Here is a 14,263-nt window from a genome sequence, read left to right as displayed (position 1 = left end):
CTCGTCGCGTTACGGTCTCGGGGAAGGCCGAAGGCGGCACGGCACACGCGGGTGCCAAAAAGCCCTCGTTAGACTAGGTTATGGACTCGTCAGGACGTAGTACGCGAAAACCTACTCCTTCCTGACTGGTTTCCATACGAAGGGTGCCGTCGGTGCCGTCCCACGTCCGCGAATTCTAGATCAAATTCGAGATCAAGCCTCCACGCGGCTCTGCACGGAGGTTGAGCGCTAACATCCGCCGCCGGCGGGGACAACGCGACGCGCGCCCGCCGCTCGTCTCCGCAGAGACCGAGCGCGCAGACGCTCGAAGAAACCGCGCGAGGTAGCTCGCGCATCGGACGCGTCCACGCGCGCGGACGCGCGGCGTCGTCGAAGCGCGCGCGAGGGCGTCGCATTGCATTCTCGTCCCGCCTCTTCGAACGCGCGTCGCGACGGACCGTCCCGCCGGCCGCGAGGATGACGGTAGATCTCATCGCCCCCGGGAAGGTGCGCGCGCGCTCGCCCGATGCCGACGCGCGCCCGATTCATTCCCGCGCGACGGCCGCGTCTTCGCGCGTCGCCGCGTCGCCGCCGCGCGCGCCCTCGCGCGGAACGCGTCGGCGGCGGGACCGCCGTCGAAGCGTCGATCGATCGATTTTCCCTCCGCCCGCGCGCCCTCGTTCTGTGTGTTCTCTTCTCACCCCCGCGCCTCCTCCCGCTTCCCTCCTCCTCCTCCGACGCGCAGGACGACAAGGTCATGGCCGCGCGCGCCGCGGCCGCGCACGAGCACGTCCTCGCGCGGCAGTCCACGGTCGATTTCATCGGATCGCTGCTCAAGGGCACGGACACCCCCGACGAGCCCCTGCCGCTGCTCTTCGACGGCGTCCCGCAGAGCGAATCCGCGTTCGCGTCGCTCGCGCGCGCCGCGGCGGGGGGAAGAGACCCACCCACGCCGTCGCCGTCGCTCAACCCGCTCGCGCACGGCGGGCTCGTCGCGGGGGGGGGGTCGCAGGCGAAGGCGAGCGTCGAGACCGGGGAAGCCGCGTCCGGGGCGACGCGCGTCGGCGCCGGAGTAGCGACGGGCGCGAATCCCGCGGCGAATCCCGGCGCGCATCATGCCAACGCCAATTCGCATCCGCAACCGCATCCGCCGCGGAGGCACCACTCGCGAGACGCGACGACCGTCCGCGCCGACGGTCAACACATCGCCGGAAGCAAACGCCCGGCGGTGAACGGCGCGGGAGCGAGCGATCACGGGAAGCGGCCGCGGAGGATACCATCCGCGTCGGAGGTGGACGCGGCTCGACTCGGGGACGCGAACCCGCCGCGCGTCGATTCCCTCGGGTCCCTGCGCGCCGCGGCGCCGCCGACGAACGCGAACGCGGACGACGACGACGACGACGCGTCGGCGAAGACGAAGACGGAGCCGGCGGCGGCGCGGATCGACGTCACGTTCCCCCCGCCCTCGACCCCGAAGAATACCGCGGCTGCCACGGCGTCGACGGCGGCGACGACGACGACGACGACGACGAGCGCGGAGGGGAAGGCGAAGACGAAGAACCCGAAGCGCGCGGACCGGAGACGGACGATCGCGCGGTTCACGACGGCCATCTTGCGCGCGGGGGGGTCGAACGCGTTCATCGCGCGCGACGGGTTGGGGTACCGGAAAGCGTTCGATCGGTTCCTCGTCGAGACGTACGGAGAGACGTTCTCGGAGGGCGGGTACTGGTACGAGAACGCGCGCGTGGAGCCCTTCTTCCGCGTGATGTTTTACATCGCCACGTCCGGGCGGGTGCAGCTGGACCACGACGAGGTGAACGCGCTGTTTTGCAAGCGCGAAAAGCGGCAAGCCGCGGAGTGGCTGCTGAACGAGGAGGAGCTGTCCAAGTACGGCATCACGGCGACGCAGCTCGCGCAGACGTTCGAGGGCCCTCCGAGCTGCAGCGCGAGCGGGTACCCGCGAGGCACGCCGCTCATCGTTCCCACGGACGTCGAGCTCGACGCCGGGAACATTCCCTCGGCGGCGGCGGCGGCGGCGGCGGCAAACGCGGCCGCCGCCGCGCGTCAAGCGGCGCATCAACAGAGCGGCGGACGCGGGGGCGACGCCGCGGGGGGGGGCGGCGGCGTCGACGAGAAGTATCGGACCCACGGCGCTGCTGGGCCCGCGCGCGCGCCGCAGCACCCGGGCGACCCGTACGCGACCCCCGGACCGGGCGGCGGCGTGAGTCAACACGGAGGACATTTTCCCGTCGCGCAGGCGTATCACCCGCACCACGTCGCCGCGCGCGCGGCGGCGGCGGCGGCGCACGCGGCGCAGTACGGCGGCGGCCACCACGCGATGAAGAGCCAACAACAACACGGCGGCCCGCCGGGTCACGGTCCGGGGGGCGTGCCGATGATGCACGGCGGCGGGGGGATGATGTACGGACAGCCTCTTCCGTACGGTATGTATCCCGGCGCGTACGGACCCGGCGGGATGGGTCCCGGACCCGACGGGATGATGATGGGGCCCGGGTGCGTTCTATACACTGGTCCCCATACGACCCCGTTCGCGTGGTGAACGCCGTTCCTTAAGGACTTTACTTCCCGGCGCATCTCTCCGACCACCCCTCGGTTTCAATCCCCGCCCGCGATGCCTTTCAACTCCACCTCTGACGCCTTTGAACTCCACCCCGACGTTCGCTCGTATAGAACGGCCCTCATGATGGGGCCCGGGGGCCCCGGAGGACCGATGGGCGGTCCCCACGGCGGGCCCGGAATGTACGCGCATCACGGCGGTCCCGGTCCGTTCGTGGGGCACGCGGCGATGCACGACGCGAGGGCGCCGCACCCGGGCACGGTGCCGCATCACGCGGGGGGGCACCACGCGGGGGGGCACGCGGCGGCGGGGGGCAGCGGCCCGCGGAGGCAGTACAGCAGCGATCTGTCGCGGTTGATGTCGGAGTTCAATAATAACCCCGGGTCGAGCGACGATTTTTTGAAGTCGTTCTTGCAGAGGACCGCGAGCGAGCTGGACTTCATGGCGCAAGGGCAGGATTCCTCGGGCGGGACGAAGTCGCAGGGGTCGTGACGCGCGCGCGACGGCGGTGGAGATGATTCATTTTTTACGAAGTCGCCCTCCGGGCGCGAAAGCGGTTCCGCCGCTCGAATTAGATCGACGACGACGACGACGACGACGACGACGTTTTACCACGAGACGTGTATACACAACACAGAATAGAATACAATACACTCGGAAGTATTTCCGTACTTCGCAAGTAAACGCTCATCATAGGATTACCGTTTCAAAGATCGTTCGTTCGTTCGATCGATCGATCGATGGCATCGCGACCTCCCTCACGACCGCTCCACGACCACATTTCGAAGCGTCCCCACGCCCCACACCGTGACCTCGCACGCGTCGCCGACTTTCAGCCACCCTTTCGGGCTCATCCCCGCGCCCACGCCCGCGGGCGTCCCCGTCGCGATGACGTCCCCCACGGACAGCGTCATGCACCGACTCGCCGTCGCGATCAAGTGCGGAATGTCGAACATCATGTCCGACGTTTTGCCCCGCTGCCGTCGGACGCCGTTCACCGTCGTGCCGATCGGGAGCCCGCGCTTCGGGTCGAAGCCCTCGGGCAGCGCGTCCTTCGGGACGATCCACGGGCCCATGGGGCAGAACCCGTCGAACGACTTCCCCAGGTACCACTGCTGGTGCCGCTTCTGGACGTCGCGCGCGGTGACGTCGTTGACGCAGGTGTACCCGAAGACGTGATCCATCGCGTCTGATGAGTTGAAAGCCATTTCGTCGTACAAAAATAGTTCATCGGTCAGTTGAAACCGAGTGGGACGCGATCAAGTGTTGAAACCGAGTGGTAGTGGGTGAAAAACAAATGTTAAAGGTGATGAGAACGCACCCGACGCATCGATCGCGACGCCGCCTCTGCCGATGACGACGCCGAGCTCCCCCTCGTAGTCGACCTGGTCGGTCACCCCGGTCGGATACACGATCCCGCCGCCGTGCCCGACGACGGACGTGGGCGCTTTCGTGAAGATGATCGGCCACGACGGCGCCTCCGCCTTGGATATCCCCGGCATCGTGCTGTCGACCTCTCCGACGTGCTCTGAGGGGCGCGGTTCCGTGCGAAGCGAACGAACGTCGGGGCGGCGTCGAAAGGCGTCAGTTGGAGTTGAAAGGCGTCGAGGCGTGTCGGGATTGAAAGCGAGGGACCCTGGGCGCAGAGATGCGCCGGGAGAGAAAGTCCTTAAGGAACGGCGTTCACCACGCCAACGCGGTCGTATGAGGACCAGTGCGAGGACGACGCGCCCATGTAGTTTTTCCCGACGCAGATCACGCTCGGCGGGCTCGGCAACGGCGCGAGGAGCGTCGCGGCGCTCAGAGGGATCGGATCGCCGCGTCGCTCGCGCTCGAGGACCGCGGCGGGGGATTTCGCGCTCGCGTCCATGGCGTGCCACGCCGCGACGAGCGCTTGCATGCCGCAGCCGCGCTCGGAGACGCCGTAGGCGTCGCGCGGGATGGGCCAGATCCACGCGCCGTTCTCGACGAGTCCGACCTCGACCGCGGACGACGCGCCGGACGCGGATCCGCCGCGGGTGAAGGAGACGAGCGCGATCGGCGGCGGCGGGCCGGGTTCGACGACGTCCGAGGAGGAGGAGGAGGAGGAGGAGGAGGAGGAGGCGAGCCGCGAGCTCGAGCCGCGAGGACGAAGCGCCGGCGAGGGCGACCGACGTCGATGATGACGGTGACCATGGGTCGACGAACGACGGTGGCGGGTGCCGTTCCCCGCGATCGTCGCGCGCGGGGTCGTCCGCGTCGACGACGACGACGACGACGACGCGACGGCGGCCGCGGCGGTGACTCTCGATGTCGTCGTCATCATCGTCCTCGCGAGGAGGCGGTGCATCGCGAGGAGACGGCGGGCGGGGCAGCGCGCGGCCGGGTGTGGCCCTCGCGAAGAGGCGCGTTGTTATCGGACGATCGGACGGCTCGAGCCAAACGGCGTCAGGGCCACTGCATTCCATACAAAAATAGTTCATAGGTCAGTTGAAAGGGGAAGCGATCAAGTGTTGAAAGCGGGCGATGGGTGAAAAACTTTTGTATAGAACGCACCTCATTGTCAACCGCCAGACGACAGAATCGAAATCGAAACCGTTGCCCGAGGAGGGCGCATTCTCATCGCCCACCGTCGCGATGGCGGACCCGTCCCCGAGCCGCCCCGGGCTCGCGCTCGCGCCGTTCCGCGAGCGCGGCGGGCTCCGCATCCTGACGTGGAACGTCGCGCGCGCGGTCGCGCCGTCCGAGGACTTCGCGTCCATCCTGTCGCACGTCCGCGGCCTCGATCCGGCGCCGCACGCTATCTGCCTGCAGGCCACGACGCGCGCGTTCGCCAAGGCGCTCGCGTTCGAATTGGGAATCGCGAAGCACCACGTCGTGTTCGCCAAGCCGCGGACGACCGGGAAGCTTCGCAAGTTCGGCACCGCGGTGCTCACGGACAATCGCACGGGCGCGATGGCGATCGACGCGATGGAGATTCACCTCCCGGGGAACAGCCCGCGCGCGGTCGCGTGCGTCTGCCTCGCGTTTCCGGAGGCGTCGAGTTCATCGTCGTCGGCGAACGACCCGCTGGCGCGCGATCGATCCATGATCGCGACGACCATCGCGCCTTCATCGCCGTCATCGCCGTCGCGCCTAGGATTAGGGGGAAGCGGCAAGTTCGGTCGCGCGGGCATCGGCGACGGCGGCGACGTCGCGTCGCCGTCGCCGTCGCACCGATCGTCGCCGCTGGCGCGCAGCCTCAGCGGCGGGATGCGGCAGCTGAGCGTAGGGCGAGGAGGAGGAGGAGGAGAAAACGGATTCGGATTCGGCATCGACGACGGAGGGATCGAAGGGACCCACAACGCGCGCGCGGTGTGGGTGTGCAGCGCGCACCTGGACGATCGCTTCGAGGCGTGGCGCCTGATGCAGGTCAAAGAGATCTCGCGGCGGATGAAGCTCAGGGGGCCGCACGTGTTGGCGGGTGACTTCAACGCGCATTGCTCGGCAGATTTCGAAGGCGACGCGTGGGTGCGACTCCGACGAGACCGCTTCCCGTGCGACCCCGCTCGCGCGTCGCGCGGCGTTTCTTAAGGATTGGATTTCTATCGCGCGCTGTGAACCTCACGTTTTGACACGTGTACATTTCATCCACCAATCGCACGTCCGCGCGACTGACTGACGCGTACGCGTCTCCCCTCGAACGAATCGAATCGAATCGAATCGCGCAGGAACACCTCAACGCGTTGGCGGACGAGAAAGGCTGGGAGGCGATGGAGGAGCGCGTCACGAATTGGCTGACGCGGCGAAGGAAGATCAGCGTCGGCGGGTACCCGAACGCGATCGACGGCGACCGCGAGAGGGACGTCGGCGGGTCGTACGACGACGCGTGGAATCTCGCGGAGGAGAAGGGCACCGCGCGCGGACCGAAGCACACGTTTCAGTTGAACGAAGAGGTGGGATACGCGTGGACGAGGCCGGATTACGTCATGGTGGATAAGATGGCCGCGGTGGAGGTGGTCGGGTGCGAGGTGCACGACGTGCAAGGGAGCACGCACCGGCCGCTGGTCGCGGACCTGAAGGTTTTGGGGTTGTGACGACGACGAACGAGACGAACGAATACCTCGCGAATGAATACCTCATCGCGCGGCGCCGCCGGTTGAAGAAGCGTGAAGGTATCTATTAAGAGAAATATCATCGCGAGGCGCGCGCACTGTACGTGTACTCTGCTCTGATCTTCGCGCGTCGCGCCTAGCTACTAGTCTCTACAGTACGCGCACAGTACTTCCCTACGACGACGTCTGCTGCTCTACGAACTCCAGGACGTACCCCGCCACGGACTCGACCTGCTGCAACGCCATCAACGACGCGACGGCGATCTCGTCGTCCCCCTCCCCGCCGCACACGCGCCGCCTCGCGAGCTCCGCCGTCGCCCACGTCGACGCCGGTCGCACGACGGCGTCCACGATCTCCTCCCGCCTCTCCCACGCCCCGTCGCCGCGCTCGCCGCCGTCGTCGTCGTCGTCGTCGCCGTCGCCGTCGGGACCCCTCCTCGCCGCGCCGCGCATGAGAAAGAACCGCAACGCGTTGAGACCCGCGACGGCGACGTCCGCCGCGCCCGCGGGGTCCGCCGCGCCGCGCGTCGCGTCGCGCAGCGCGGTCGTCACCTCTCGTGTCACGAGATCCACCGCGACCGCGCTCGAGAACGGGTTGTCGCGGAGGTCGCGAGTGTTACCCGCGGCGGCGTCGCCCGCGGCGGCGGCTTCGCGCTTGACGCGGGAGAGCAACAGCGCGGTCACCGCCGGCGACGGCGGCGGCGTCGCCCGGAGTACTTTTTGTATCGCGTCGAACCGCGCCGTCGGCGGGACGGAGCTAAGCGCTCGCGACAGCGCGAGCCGCGCGCGCTCGCGCATCGCCGCGTCCGGGACGTGTGTCAGCGTTAACGTCAGCGTCGTGAGCGTTTTCCCGAGAATTTCCGCGTCGAACACCGAGAACGACGCCGGAGACGCGAGCGTTTCGTTCGCCGCCGTCGCGACGTACGCCGCCGCGGTTCGCCGAAACGCCGCCGCCGCCAACGCCACGCCCGCGGGGAAATGCCACGGGCGCAGCGACGACGTCGTCAGCGCGTTCACGAGCCCGCACACGCACGTCGCGTTCATCGACATCGACGCCCCGGTCTCGTGGTCGATCGGCGAGCTGCTCGGGAGAGGCTGCTTTGAGGGAAATGAGTTCATTCATCGGTCAGTTGAAAGGGACCCACCCACGCGATCAAATGTTGAACCTACAGTAGTTGTACTGTACGTGGTGGGTGAAAAACAGAACGCACCTGAGGGAGCGGCGTCACGGCGTCCGCGTGTTCGAACCAACGCGCCGCCGCCAGCGCGCATCCGACGACGACCGCGGTCGGAGGGCTCGGCGACGTCGGGAGGACGTCGTCGGGCGCGCGCGACGGGATCGCACCGAGGCCCGCGGCGCGGCAAAGCGCGTCGAAGTGCGCTAGGAACGGCGGCGGCGGCGACGCGGAAGAGGCAGAGGCGTCGTCGCGATCCGGTCGCGTCGCCGCCGCGAAGAGCGCGAGGTCGCGCGTCGCCGCCGCGGCGTCCGCGGTCGTCGCGTCCGCGGTCGTCGCCGTCGCGAGGCGTTTACCCAGCGTCGCGGACGCCGCGGCGACGAACGCGGCGACGCCGCGCAGCGCCTCCCTCGCCGGCGCCCACCGTCTCTCGTCGCCGTCGCCTTCGCCGTCGCCGTCGCCGCCGACCGACGAACCGCCGCCGCCGTTAATCTCCTCCTCCTCCTCCTCCTCCTCCTCCTCCTCCTCCTCGCGCTCCCTCGCGTCATCGCACGCGGCCACGCACAGCGCGCGAAGCAGCGGCGTCGCGTCGGAGACGAACACGCCCGGCGTCTTCAGCCGCGGCACCATCGACGCCAACGCGCTCGCCAACGCGCCGGCGAGTCGCCATCCGTCCTTCGGGCACCCGTCGTCGTCGTCGTCGTCGTCGTCGTCGTCGTCGTCGTCGCCGACGCCGTCGCCGTCGCCGTCGTCGCGTCGCCGCCCTCCGCCGCCGTACACCGTCGCCGGCGGCGCGTCGATCCCTCGCAGACGCAGCTGCAGCTGCTCCAGGACGAGGACGAAGAGATCTCGCGCGCCGCACGCGTTCGCCATGACGGCCACCGCGCCGCACGTCGTCGCCTCCGCGGACGGCGTGCCGACCGCGTTCGCGGCGCGTATCATCGGCGAGAGGACGTCGGTCCCGACGTCGTCCAGGTACGCCGGCTCCGCGTCGAGGAGGATCTCGCACACGCTCGCGAAGACGACCCCGGCGTCGGACGACGAGCGCCCTCGCGCGAGATCCGAGATCGTCTCGAACGCGGCCACGAAGTCCGCGGATCGAGAGTGCCCGCTGACGTCCGTCGCGCCCGCGCTCGAGATGGTGCTCGGCGTGGACAGCGCGCTGCGCAGCGCGGCGGCGTCGAACGCGTCCTTCTTCGCGCGCGCCGCCATCGCGACCGACGCGCCGCGAGAACAGTGGACGGAAGGGAGGCACGACTCAACATTATGGTAATCATTCAAGGGAAAGGCTTTCTCCCCCCGGCTACGTGTACGTAGGTCTACTATCTACTCCTCCCTCCCGGCTCGGAGCTTCATCAGATGCACGAGCTCCGTCTTGCTCACCTTCCCGTCCTGGTCTCTGTCCGCGGCCGCCAGCATCTGCCGCGCGACGACGCTCGACGCCATGTGCCCCAACTTTTCGCGGAGCGCCGCGAGCACCTCCTCCTCGTCGAGCTTGCCGGAGCCATCCGCGTCGGCGGCGTCGAAAAACGCATCTAGTTCTGCCGTTTCGATCTTCCCATCCTGGTTCTCGTCGACGAGCGCCGTCCACGCTTTGTCGCAAAAGTACTGCACGAGGATGGGAAGCGCGGGTCGTCCGGCGTCGTCCGGAGGGATCAACGCGGGATTCGCCTCCCTCCACGCCTTCAAAACCGGATTGACGCCGATCATGTACGAGTCCACGACGAGTTCGTATAAACGCTCCAACTCGAGCGGTTTTCCGTACATCACGGTCTGGATCTCGTCCGTGGTCGCGTCGAACGCGATCCCGTCGTCGACCTGGAACGAGTCGCCGTCCTCCTCGGGGCCGCCTTCGACGTGCCACCGCGTTCTCGACGCGACGAGCGCGTCGGAGAGCGCCTTTCCGGAAATTTTCATCACGACGAACGGCGCGGGAAATGGACACTCCGCGCTGAGATCCGCGTAGGTTATCTTCCCGTCCTCGTAGATTTTCTTCGCGCGGACGCCGCCGCTATTGAGCAGCGCGACCTCCGCCCTCGTCGCCACCTTCAGCGCGGTCGCGAGCACCGTCGCCATCGAGTTCGGCCCGCTTCTCACGTCTCGAGAACTCAGCGGGTGACTCGGATGTTTCGACAGGTCCGCCAGCGTCGCCGTCTGGAGCTCGATCGCGGGCGCGGACCACCGCTCGACGATCGCGGCGAGCTCGGGGTCGGGGACGTACGGCGCGCCGCCGCCGCCGCCGCCGCCGCCGCCCGACGCTTCGGATTCCGCCGCAAGCGGCTTGAACTGAACCGTCACCTCCGGCGCGGACCCCCTCGGCGCCTCCGCGGGCCAAAACAAATCGACGATCACCACGCGCTTCGCGTCCTCGCCCGCCTTGACCACCCTGCACCCGCGCGCGCCGTGCGTCTCGTCGAACACCGCGTGGTCGTGCCCGCCGAGAACGCATGGAAACCCTAAATCTTCGCGCTTCGCGAGCGCGACGTCCTCCGCGACGGACTGAGGGTCGAGGGTCCGTACGAGCGAATAACGTCGGGGTGGAGTTCAGAGGCGCGTCGGAAGCGGAGTCGAAAGGCGTCGAGGCGCGTCGGGATTGAACGCGAGGGGTGATGGGCGGAGAGATACGCCGGGACGGGAAGTGACGTCCTTAAGGATCGGCGTTCACCACGCCGACGCGGTCGTATGGGGACCAGTGTGAGGAGCACGCGCCTGATGCGTCAGCGGGACGACGCAGTCGGCGTCTGGAAACGCCGCCCTCGCCGCGGCGACGGCGGCGTCCACCGCGTCCATCACCGGCACGATCTTCGCCGCGTGCCCGCCGATCGCGCCCTCGCGGTACAGGCTCGCGTCGACCCCGCCGCCGACGTTCAGCCCGATCAGCGCGACGGACCGATTGGGGTTACCGTCGAGCTTCCACTCGGCGTGAGCGACGACGTTCGGGTGCTCGAACGACGGCATGTTCGAGTTGAGCCACGTCCCCTTAAACTCGTCGCATCGGCGGCGCATCGCGGCGTACGGCACGTCCGCCTCGTGGTTCCCGAAGCACACGACGTTCACCGGGACGCGGTTCAGGACGTCGATCATGGACGCGCCGTGGTCGAGCGACGAGAGAAGCGACGGGCCGAGGAAGTCGCCCGCGAGGTCTACCATGACGTTTCGTCGCGGGATCCCAGAGGACTCCTCCCTCACGCACGCGCGCAGCGCGGGGAGGTTATCGAGGACGTAGACGTCGTTGACGTGGAAGATCCGCGCGCGGCATCCATCGCGCGCGGCGGGAGAGGACATTAAAACGACGGCGACGACGCGTGCGGCCGCGACCGGCGCGATGAGGCGGGCGACGATCGTTCGCTGAAGGGGCGGCCGCACAGCGCCAGCTGGCAGTGGTCTCTGGGGGTCGCGGTCGGTTTCGGAGCGCCGAGAACGAAGTGCGTTTCGTGCGTTTCGCGCGCGCGCCACCGCCGTCCGCGGCGCGTTCGTCATGCGCGCGACCGCCGCCTTCCTCGCGCTCCTCGCGGCGCTGAGCGTCCTAACGCGCGTCGACGCCGCCGCGGACGTCGCCGTCCTCGAGCTCGTCGGCGCGTCGTTCGCCGCCGCGGACGCCGCGGACGCCGACGCGCGCGGGACGACGCGCGTCGTGCGCTGCGTCGCGCGGCAAAACGCGTCGTCGTCGGAGCTTCGAGTCGTCGCGCTCGCGGCGACGCTCCCGCCGAATCGCGCGCCGGTCGCGGGGACGCTCGTCCCCGCGGGCGACGGCGTCGTCCTCGGCGCGTGGCCGCGCGACGCGGACGCGCTCGAGTGCGTCCTGTTCGAGGTGGACGAGGCGGTCGCGACCGCGCGCGCGACCGCGGCGACCGCGCCGCTGCGCGAGGACGACTTCGAGGTGGCGACGACGACGACGATGACGTTCGAGGACGCGTCCCCGCGCGTCGTCGTCGTCGTTCGATGCGAGGCGTGCGCGGCGAGCGGAAGCGAACGGAAGCGTCGGGAACGGCGCGAGGTGAACGTCGCGGCGGCCGTGGGGGACGTGCGCGTCGTCGTCGTCGACGACGACGACGAGGAGGCGGCGGAAGCGGCGGCGGCGGCGGTAGGGGCGAGGGCGGAGGCTTCGACGTTCGCGTGGTGGAGGACCGCCTTCGTCGTCGCCGCCGTCGTCGCCGCCGTCGAAGCCGTCGCGCTTCTGTCGCTGATCTTCCGCCGACGCGTCGGGGACCCGGCGGGCGGGCGTGGCAGGCGCGCGGTGAAGCGGAAGCACAGCGACTTCCCCACGAACGCGGAGGAGGTCGTCGCGGAGGACGCGGAGACGTCGGCGGTGGTGACCGACGACGGGTCGCGCGCGGCGACGAGAAGAACGTGCTGTTTCGTAGTCTGAGGCGCGTTCGTATTCACGCCGGTCCCCGTACGACCGCGTCGGCGTGGTGAACGCCGATCCTCAAGGACTTTACTTCCCGGCGCATCTCTACGCCCAGGGTCCCTCGGATTCAATCCAGACGCGCCTCGACGCCTTACGACTCCATGTATCCATCCGACGCTTTGAACTCCGCCCCGATATCATCGCTCGTACAGAAAAAAGACCCCGACTGATGACGCGCGCGAACAACGTCTTCTACAACCTCTTCTACCATCCTACGCGACGGACGACGCCCGCCACCGCCTACGCCATCAACCCGCCGTCGCCCCCCCGCGCGGTGACGCGCACCCGCGCGCTCAGCACCCGCGCCCACGCCCTCAACTTTGGCCCGAACACCGTCGCGTAGTACACCACCCCCGGAAACAAAACTACGCTGCACCAGCTCGCGAGCGCCATCAGTCCGGCGTTGGCGCCCACCGCGCCCTTCGTCAGCTGGTTATGGGTGGAGTTCAAAGGCGTCAGGTGGAGTTGAAAGGCGTCGAGGGTGGGGATTGAAAGCGAGGGATGAGCGGAGAGACACGCCGGGAAAAGTCCTTAAGGATCGGCGTTCACCACGCCGACGGGGTCGTATGGGGACCAGTGTGAGGAGAACGCACCTCCGGGCCGAGCCACGCGCTGAGGTTGACGCCGCGCTTGATGACGTAGTAGAAGAGCACGATGCTCACGGGCCCGATGACGTTCTTCGCGGCCATGTAGGCGAGGCCGTACGCATCCGTCAGCGCCTTGGCGTCGCGCGCGAACGCGCTCGGTTCTCTTTTGGTTTCGGCGTTTGCCGCGGCGGTCGCGGCGGCGTCCCCGTCCCCGTCCCCGCCGCCGCCCGTCCCCGTCCCCGTCCCCGTCCCCGTCCCCGTCCCCGTCCCCGTCGTTCTTCTTCTTTTCCACCGCTTCCCGACCGCGTCGCGCACCATCGCCGCCGCGTCGCTCCCCGCGTCCACGAGCGCGCCGAAACGCACCTTTCGGGTCGTTCCATTCAAAGCGAACGTCGGGGCGGAGTTCAAAGGCGTCAGCGTTTGAAGTTGAAAGGCGTCGAGGTGTGTCGGGATCGAAAGCGAGGAGTGGGCGGAGAGATGCGCCGGGAGAGAAAGTCATCAAGAAACGGCGTTCACCACGCCGACGGGGTCGTACGGGGACCAGTCAGCGTGCGAACGCGCCTCCGCGAGCGACGGAAACGCGCGCGCCATCTCCTTCGCCACCCACGCGTCTGATACGACGCGACGACGAGGGTCGTTTCCCATACAGTACGTCGGGGCGGAGTCGAAAGGCGTCAGAAGCGGAGTTGAAAGGCGTCGCGGTGCGTCAGGATTGAAACCGAGGGATGGGCGAAGAGAAACGCTGGCAAAAGTCCTTAAGGATCGGCGTTCACCACGCGAACGGGGTCGTATGGGGACCAGTGCCGATAGCCGACGCGGTCGCGCGGGAACCGGCGCGGCGTAAAAAACAGAACGCACCCAACGCGAGCCTCGGCGCTCGGATGCTCTTGCTCACCGCGTACGCCAGCGCGAAGTCCGCGTCGACGGGGACCTTCGCCGCGGCGAAGAGCGCGTACAGGCACAGCGCGCTGCCCATGTCGATGAGCACGAACGCGAAGAGCGTCCACCCCGGGGCGGCGTCGAGGCCGGCGTTCATGACGTCCACCCATCGCGGACGCGACGACGACGACGACGACGACGACGACGACGACGACGACGCGGACGCGACGGCGGCGTCGGAGGGGGCCGTCGTCGTCGACGCGAGGTCGCGCCGCGCCTCGGGGTAGCTCGCGCTCGCGTTCAACGCCGGCGCGGCGTCCGCGTCGAACGCCGCCGCGCGCGTCGCCGCCGCGCTCGCGCGACGACGACGAGGCGACGACGACGACGACGACGACGACGACGACGACGACGTTTCGCGAGACGCGCCGCGGCGTCTCGGTCCGCCAGATGATGCGCCGAGGCGCGAGGCGAGGACGACNCGCGCGGCGGCGTTCGACGCGGACGCCGCGCCGGCGTTGAACGCGAGCGCGAGCTACCCCGAGGCGCGGCGCGACCTCGCGTCGACGACGAAGGTCCTCTCC

General features: G+C 68.7%; 9 protein-coding genes across 9 annotated transcripts; 3 read left to right on the top strand and 6 right to left on the bottom strand.

Annotated features, from left to right (window-relative positions):
• Positions 1 to 1,744: 1,744 nt before the first annotated feature.
• MICPUCDRAFT_65635 (uncharacterized protein) lies at positions 1,745 to 3,231 on the top strand (the record flags this gene model as incomplete). Its single annotated transcript, XM_003060168.1, has 2 exons — positions 1,745 to 2,493; positions 2,671 to 3,231. The coding sequence occupies 2 exons, from the start codon at positions 1,745 to 1,747 to the stop codon at positions 3,047 to 3,049; spliced, it is 1,128 nt and encodes a 375-aa protein (XP_003060214.1). The 3' UTR covers positions 3,050 to 3,231.
• Positions 3,232 to 3,315: 84 nt separating this feature from the next.
• On the bottom strand, positions 3,316 to 4,059 carry MICPUCDRAFT_40732 (uncharacterized protein; the record flags this gene model as incomplete). The annotated part of the gene is made up of 2 exons (XM_003059879.1): positions 3,316 to 3,746; positions 3,879 to 4,059. 2 exons carry the CDS (start codon positions 4,057 to 4,059, stop codon positions 3,316 to 3,318), a joined length of 612 nt encoding a protein of 203 aa, XP_003059925.1.
• Positions 4,060 to 4,226: 167 nt separating this feature from the next.
• On the bottom strand, positions 4,227 to 4,886 carry MICPUCDRAFT_59765 (uncharacterized protein; the record flags this gene model as incomplete). The annotated part of the gene is made up of 1 exon (XM_003059878.1): positions 4,227 to 4,886. The coding sequence occupies one exon, from the start codon at positions 4,884 to 4,886 to the stop codon at positions 4,227 to 4,229; it is 660 nt and encodes a 219-aa protein (XP_003059924.1).
• A 287-nt stretch (positions 4,887 to 5,173) lies between these two features.
• Positions 5,174 to 6,612, top strand: MICPUCDRAFT_59764 (histone acetyltransferase; the record flags this gene model as incomplete). Its single annotated transcript, XM_003060167.1, has 2 exons — positions 5,174 to 6,046; positions 6,247 to 6,612. 2 exons carry the CDS (start codon positions 5,174 to 5,176, stop codon positions 6,610 to 6,612), a joined length of 1,239 nt encoding a protein of 412 aa, XP_003060213.1.
• A 114-nt stretch (positions 6,613 to 6,726) lies between these two features.
• MICPUCDRAFT_65634 (uncharacterized protein) lies at positions 6,727 to 9,017 on the bottom strand (the record flags this gene model as incomplete). Its single annotated transcript, XM_003059877.1, has 2 exons — positions 6,727 to 7,725; positions 7,842 to 9,017. 2 exons carry the CDS (start codon positions 9,015 to 9,017, stop codon positions 6,805 to 6,807), a joined length of 2,097 nt encoding a protein of 698 aa, XP_003059923.1. The 3' UTR covers positions 6,727 to 6,804.
• Positions 9,018 to 9,131: 114 nt separating this feature from the next.
• MICPUCDRAFT_59761 (uncharacterized protein) lies at positions 9,132 to 11,112 on the bottom strand (the record flags this gene model as incomplete). The annotated part of the gene is made up of 2 exons (XM_003059876.1): positions 10,533 to 11,112; positions 9,132 to 10,304 (listed from the first exon to the last, which is right to left on the bottom strand). Exons 1-2 carry the CDS (start codon positions 11,088 to 11,090, stop codon positions 9,132 to 9,134), a joined length of 1,731 nt encoding a protein of 576 aa, XP_003059922.1. The 5' UTR covers positions 11,091 to 11,112.
• Positions 11,113 to 11,283: 171 nt separating this feature from the next.
• MICPUCDRAFT_59760 (uncharacterized protein) lies at positions 11,284 to 12,174 on the top strand (the record flags this gene model as incomplete). Its single annotated transcript, XM_003060166.1, has 1 exon — positions 11,284 to 12,174. One exon carries the CDS (start codon positions 11,284 to 11,286, stop codon positions 12,172 to 12,174), a length of 891 nt encoding a protein of 296 aa, XP_003060212.1.
• A 282-nt stretch (positions 12,175 to 12,456) lies between these two features.
• MICPUCDRAFT_59759 (uncharacterized protein) lies at positions 12,457 to 13,121 on the bottom strand (the record flags this gene model as incomplete). Its single annotated transcript, XM_003059875.1, has 2 exons — positions 12,457 to 12,645; positions 12,810 to 13,121. 2 exons carry the CDS (start codon positions 13,119 to 13,121, stop codon positions 12,457 to 12,459), a joined length of 501 nt encoding a protein of 166 aa, XP_003059921.1.
• Positions 13,122 to 13,572: 451 nt separating this feature from the next.
• On the bottom strand, positions 13,573 to 13,839 carry MICPUCDRAFT_59758 (uncharacterized protein; the record flags this gene model as incomplete). The annotated part of the gene is made up of 1 exon (XM_003059874.1): positions 13,573 to 13,839. One exon carries the CDS (start codon positions 13,837 to 13,839, stop codon positions 13,573 to 13,575), a length of 267 nt encoding a protein of 88 aa, XP_003059920.1.
• Between the last annotated feature and the right edge of the window lie 424 nt (positions 13,840 to 14,263).

Source organism: Micromonas pusilla (genome assembly GCF_000151265.4).
Source record: "Micromonas pusilla CCMP1545 genomic scaffold MICPUCscaffold_7, whole genome shotgun sequence".
Lineage (NCBI taxonomy): Eukaryota > Viridiplantae > Chlorophyta > Mamiellophyceae > Mamiellales > Mamiellaceae > Micromonas > Micromonas pusilla.
This window is presented reverse-complemented; position numbering and strand designations above follow the sequence as displayed.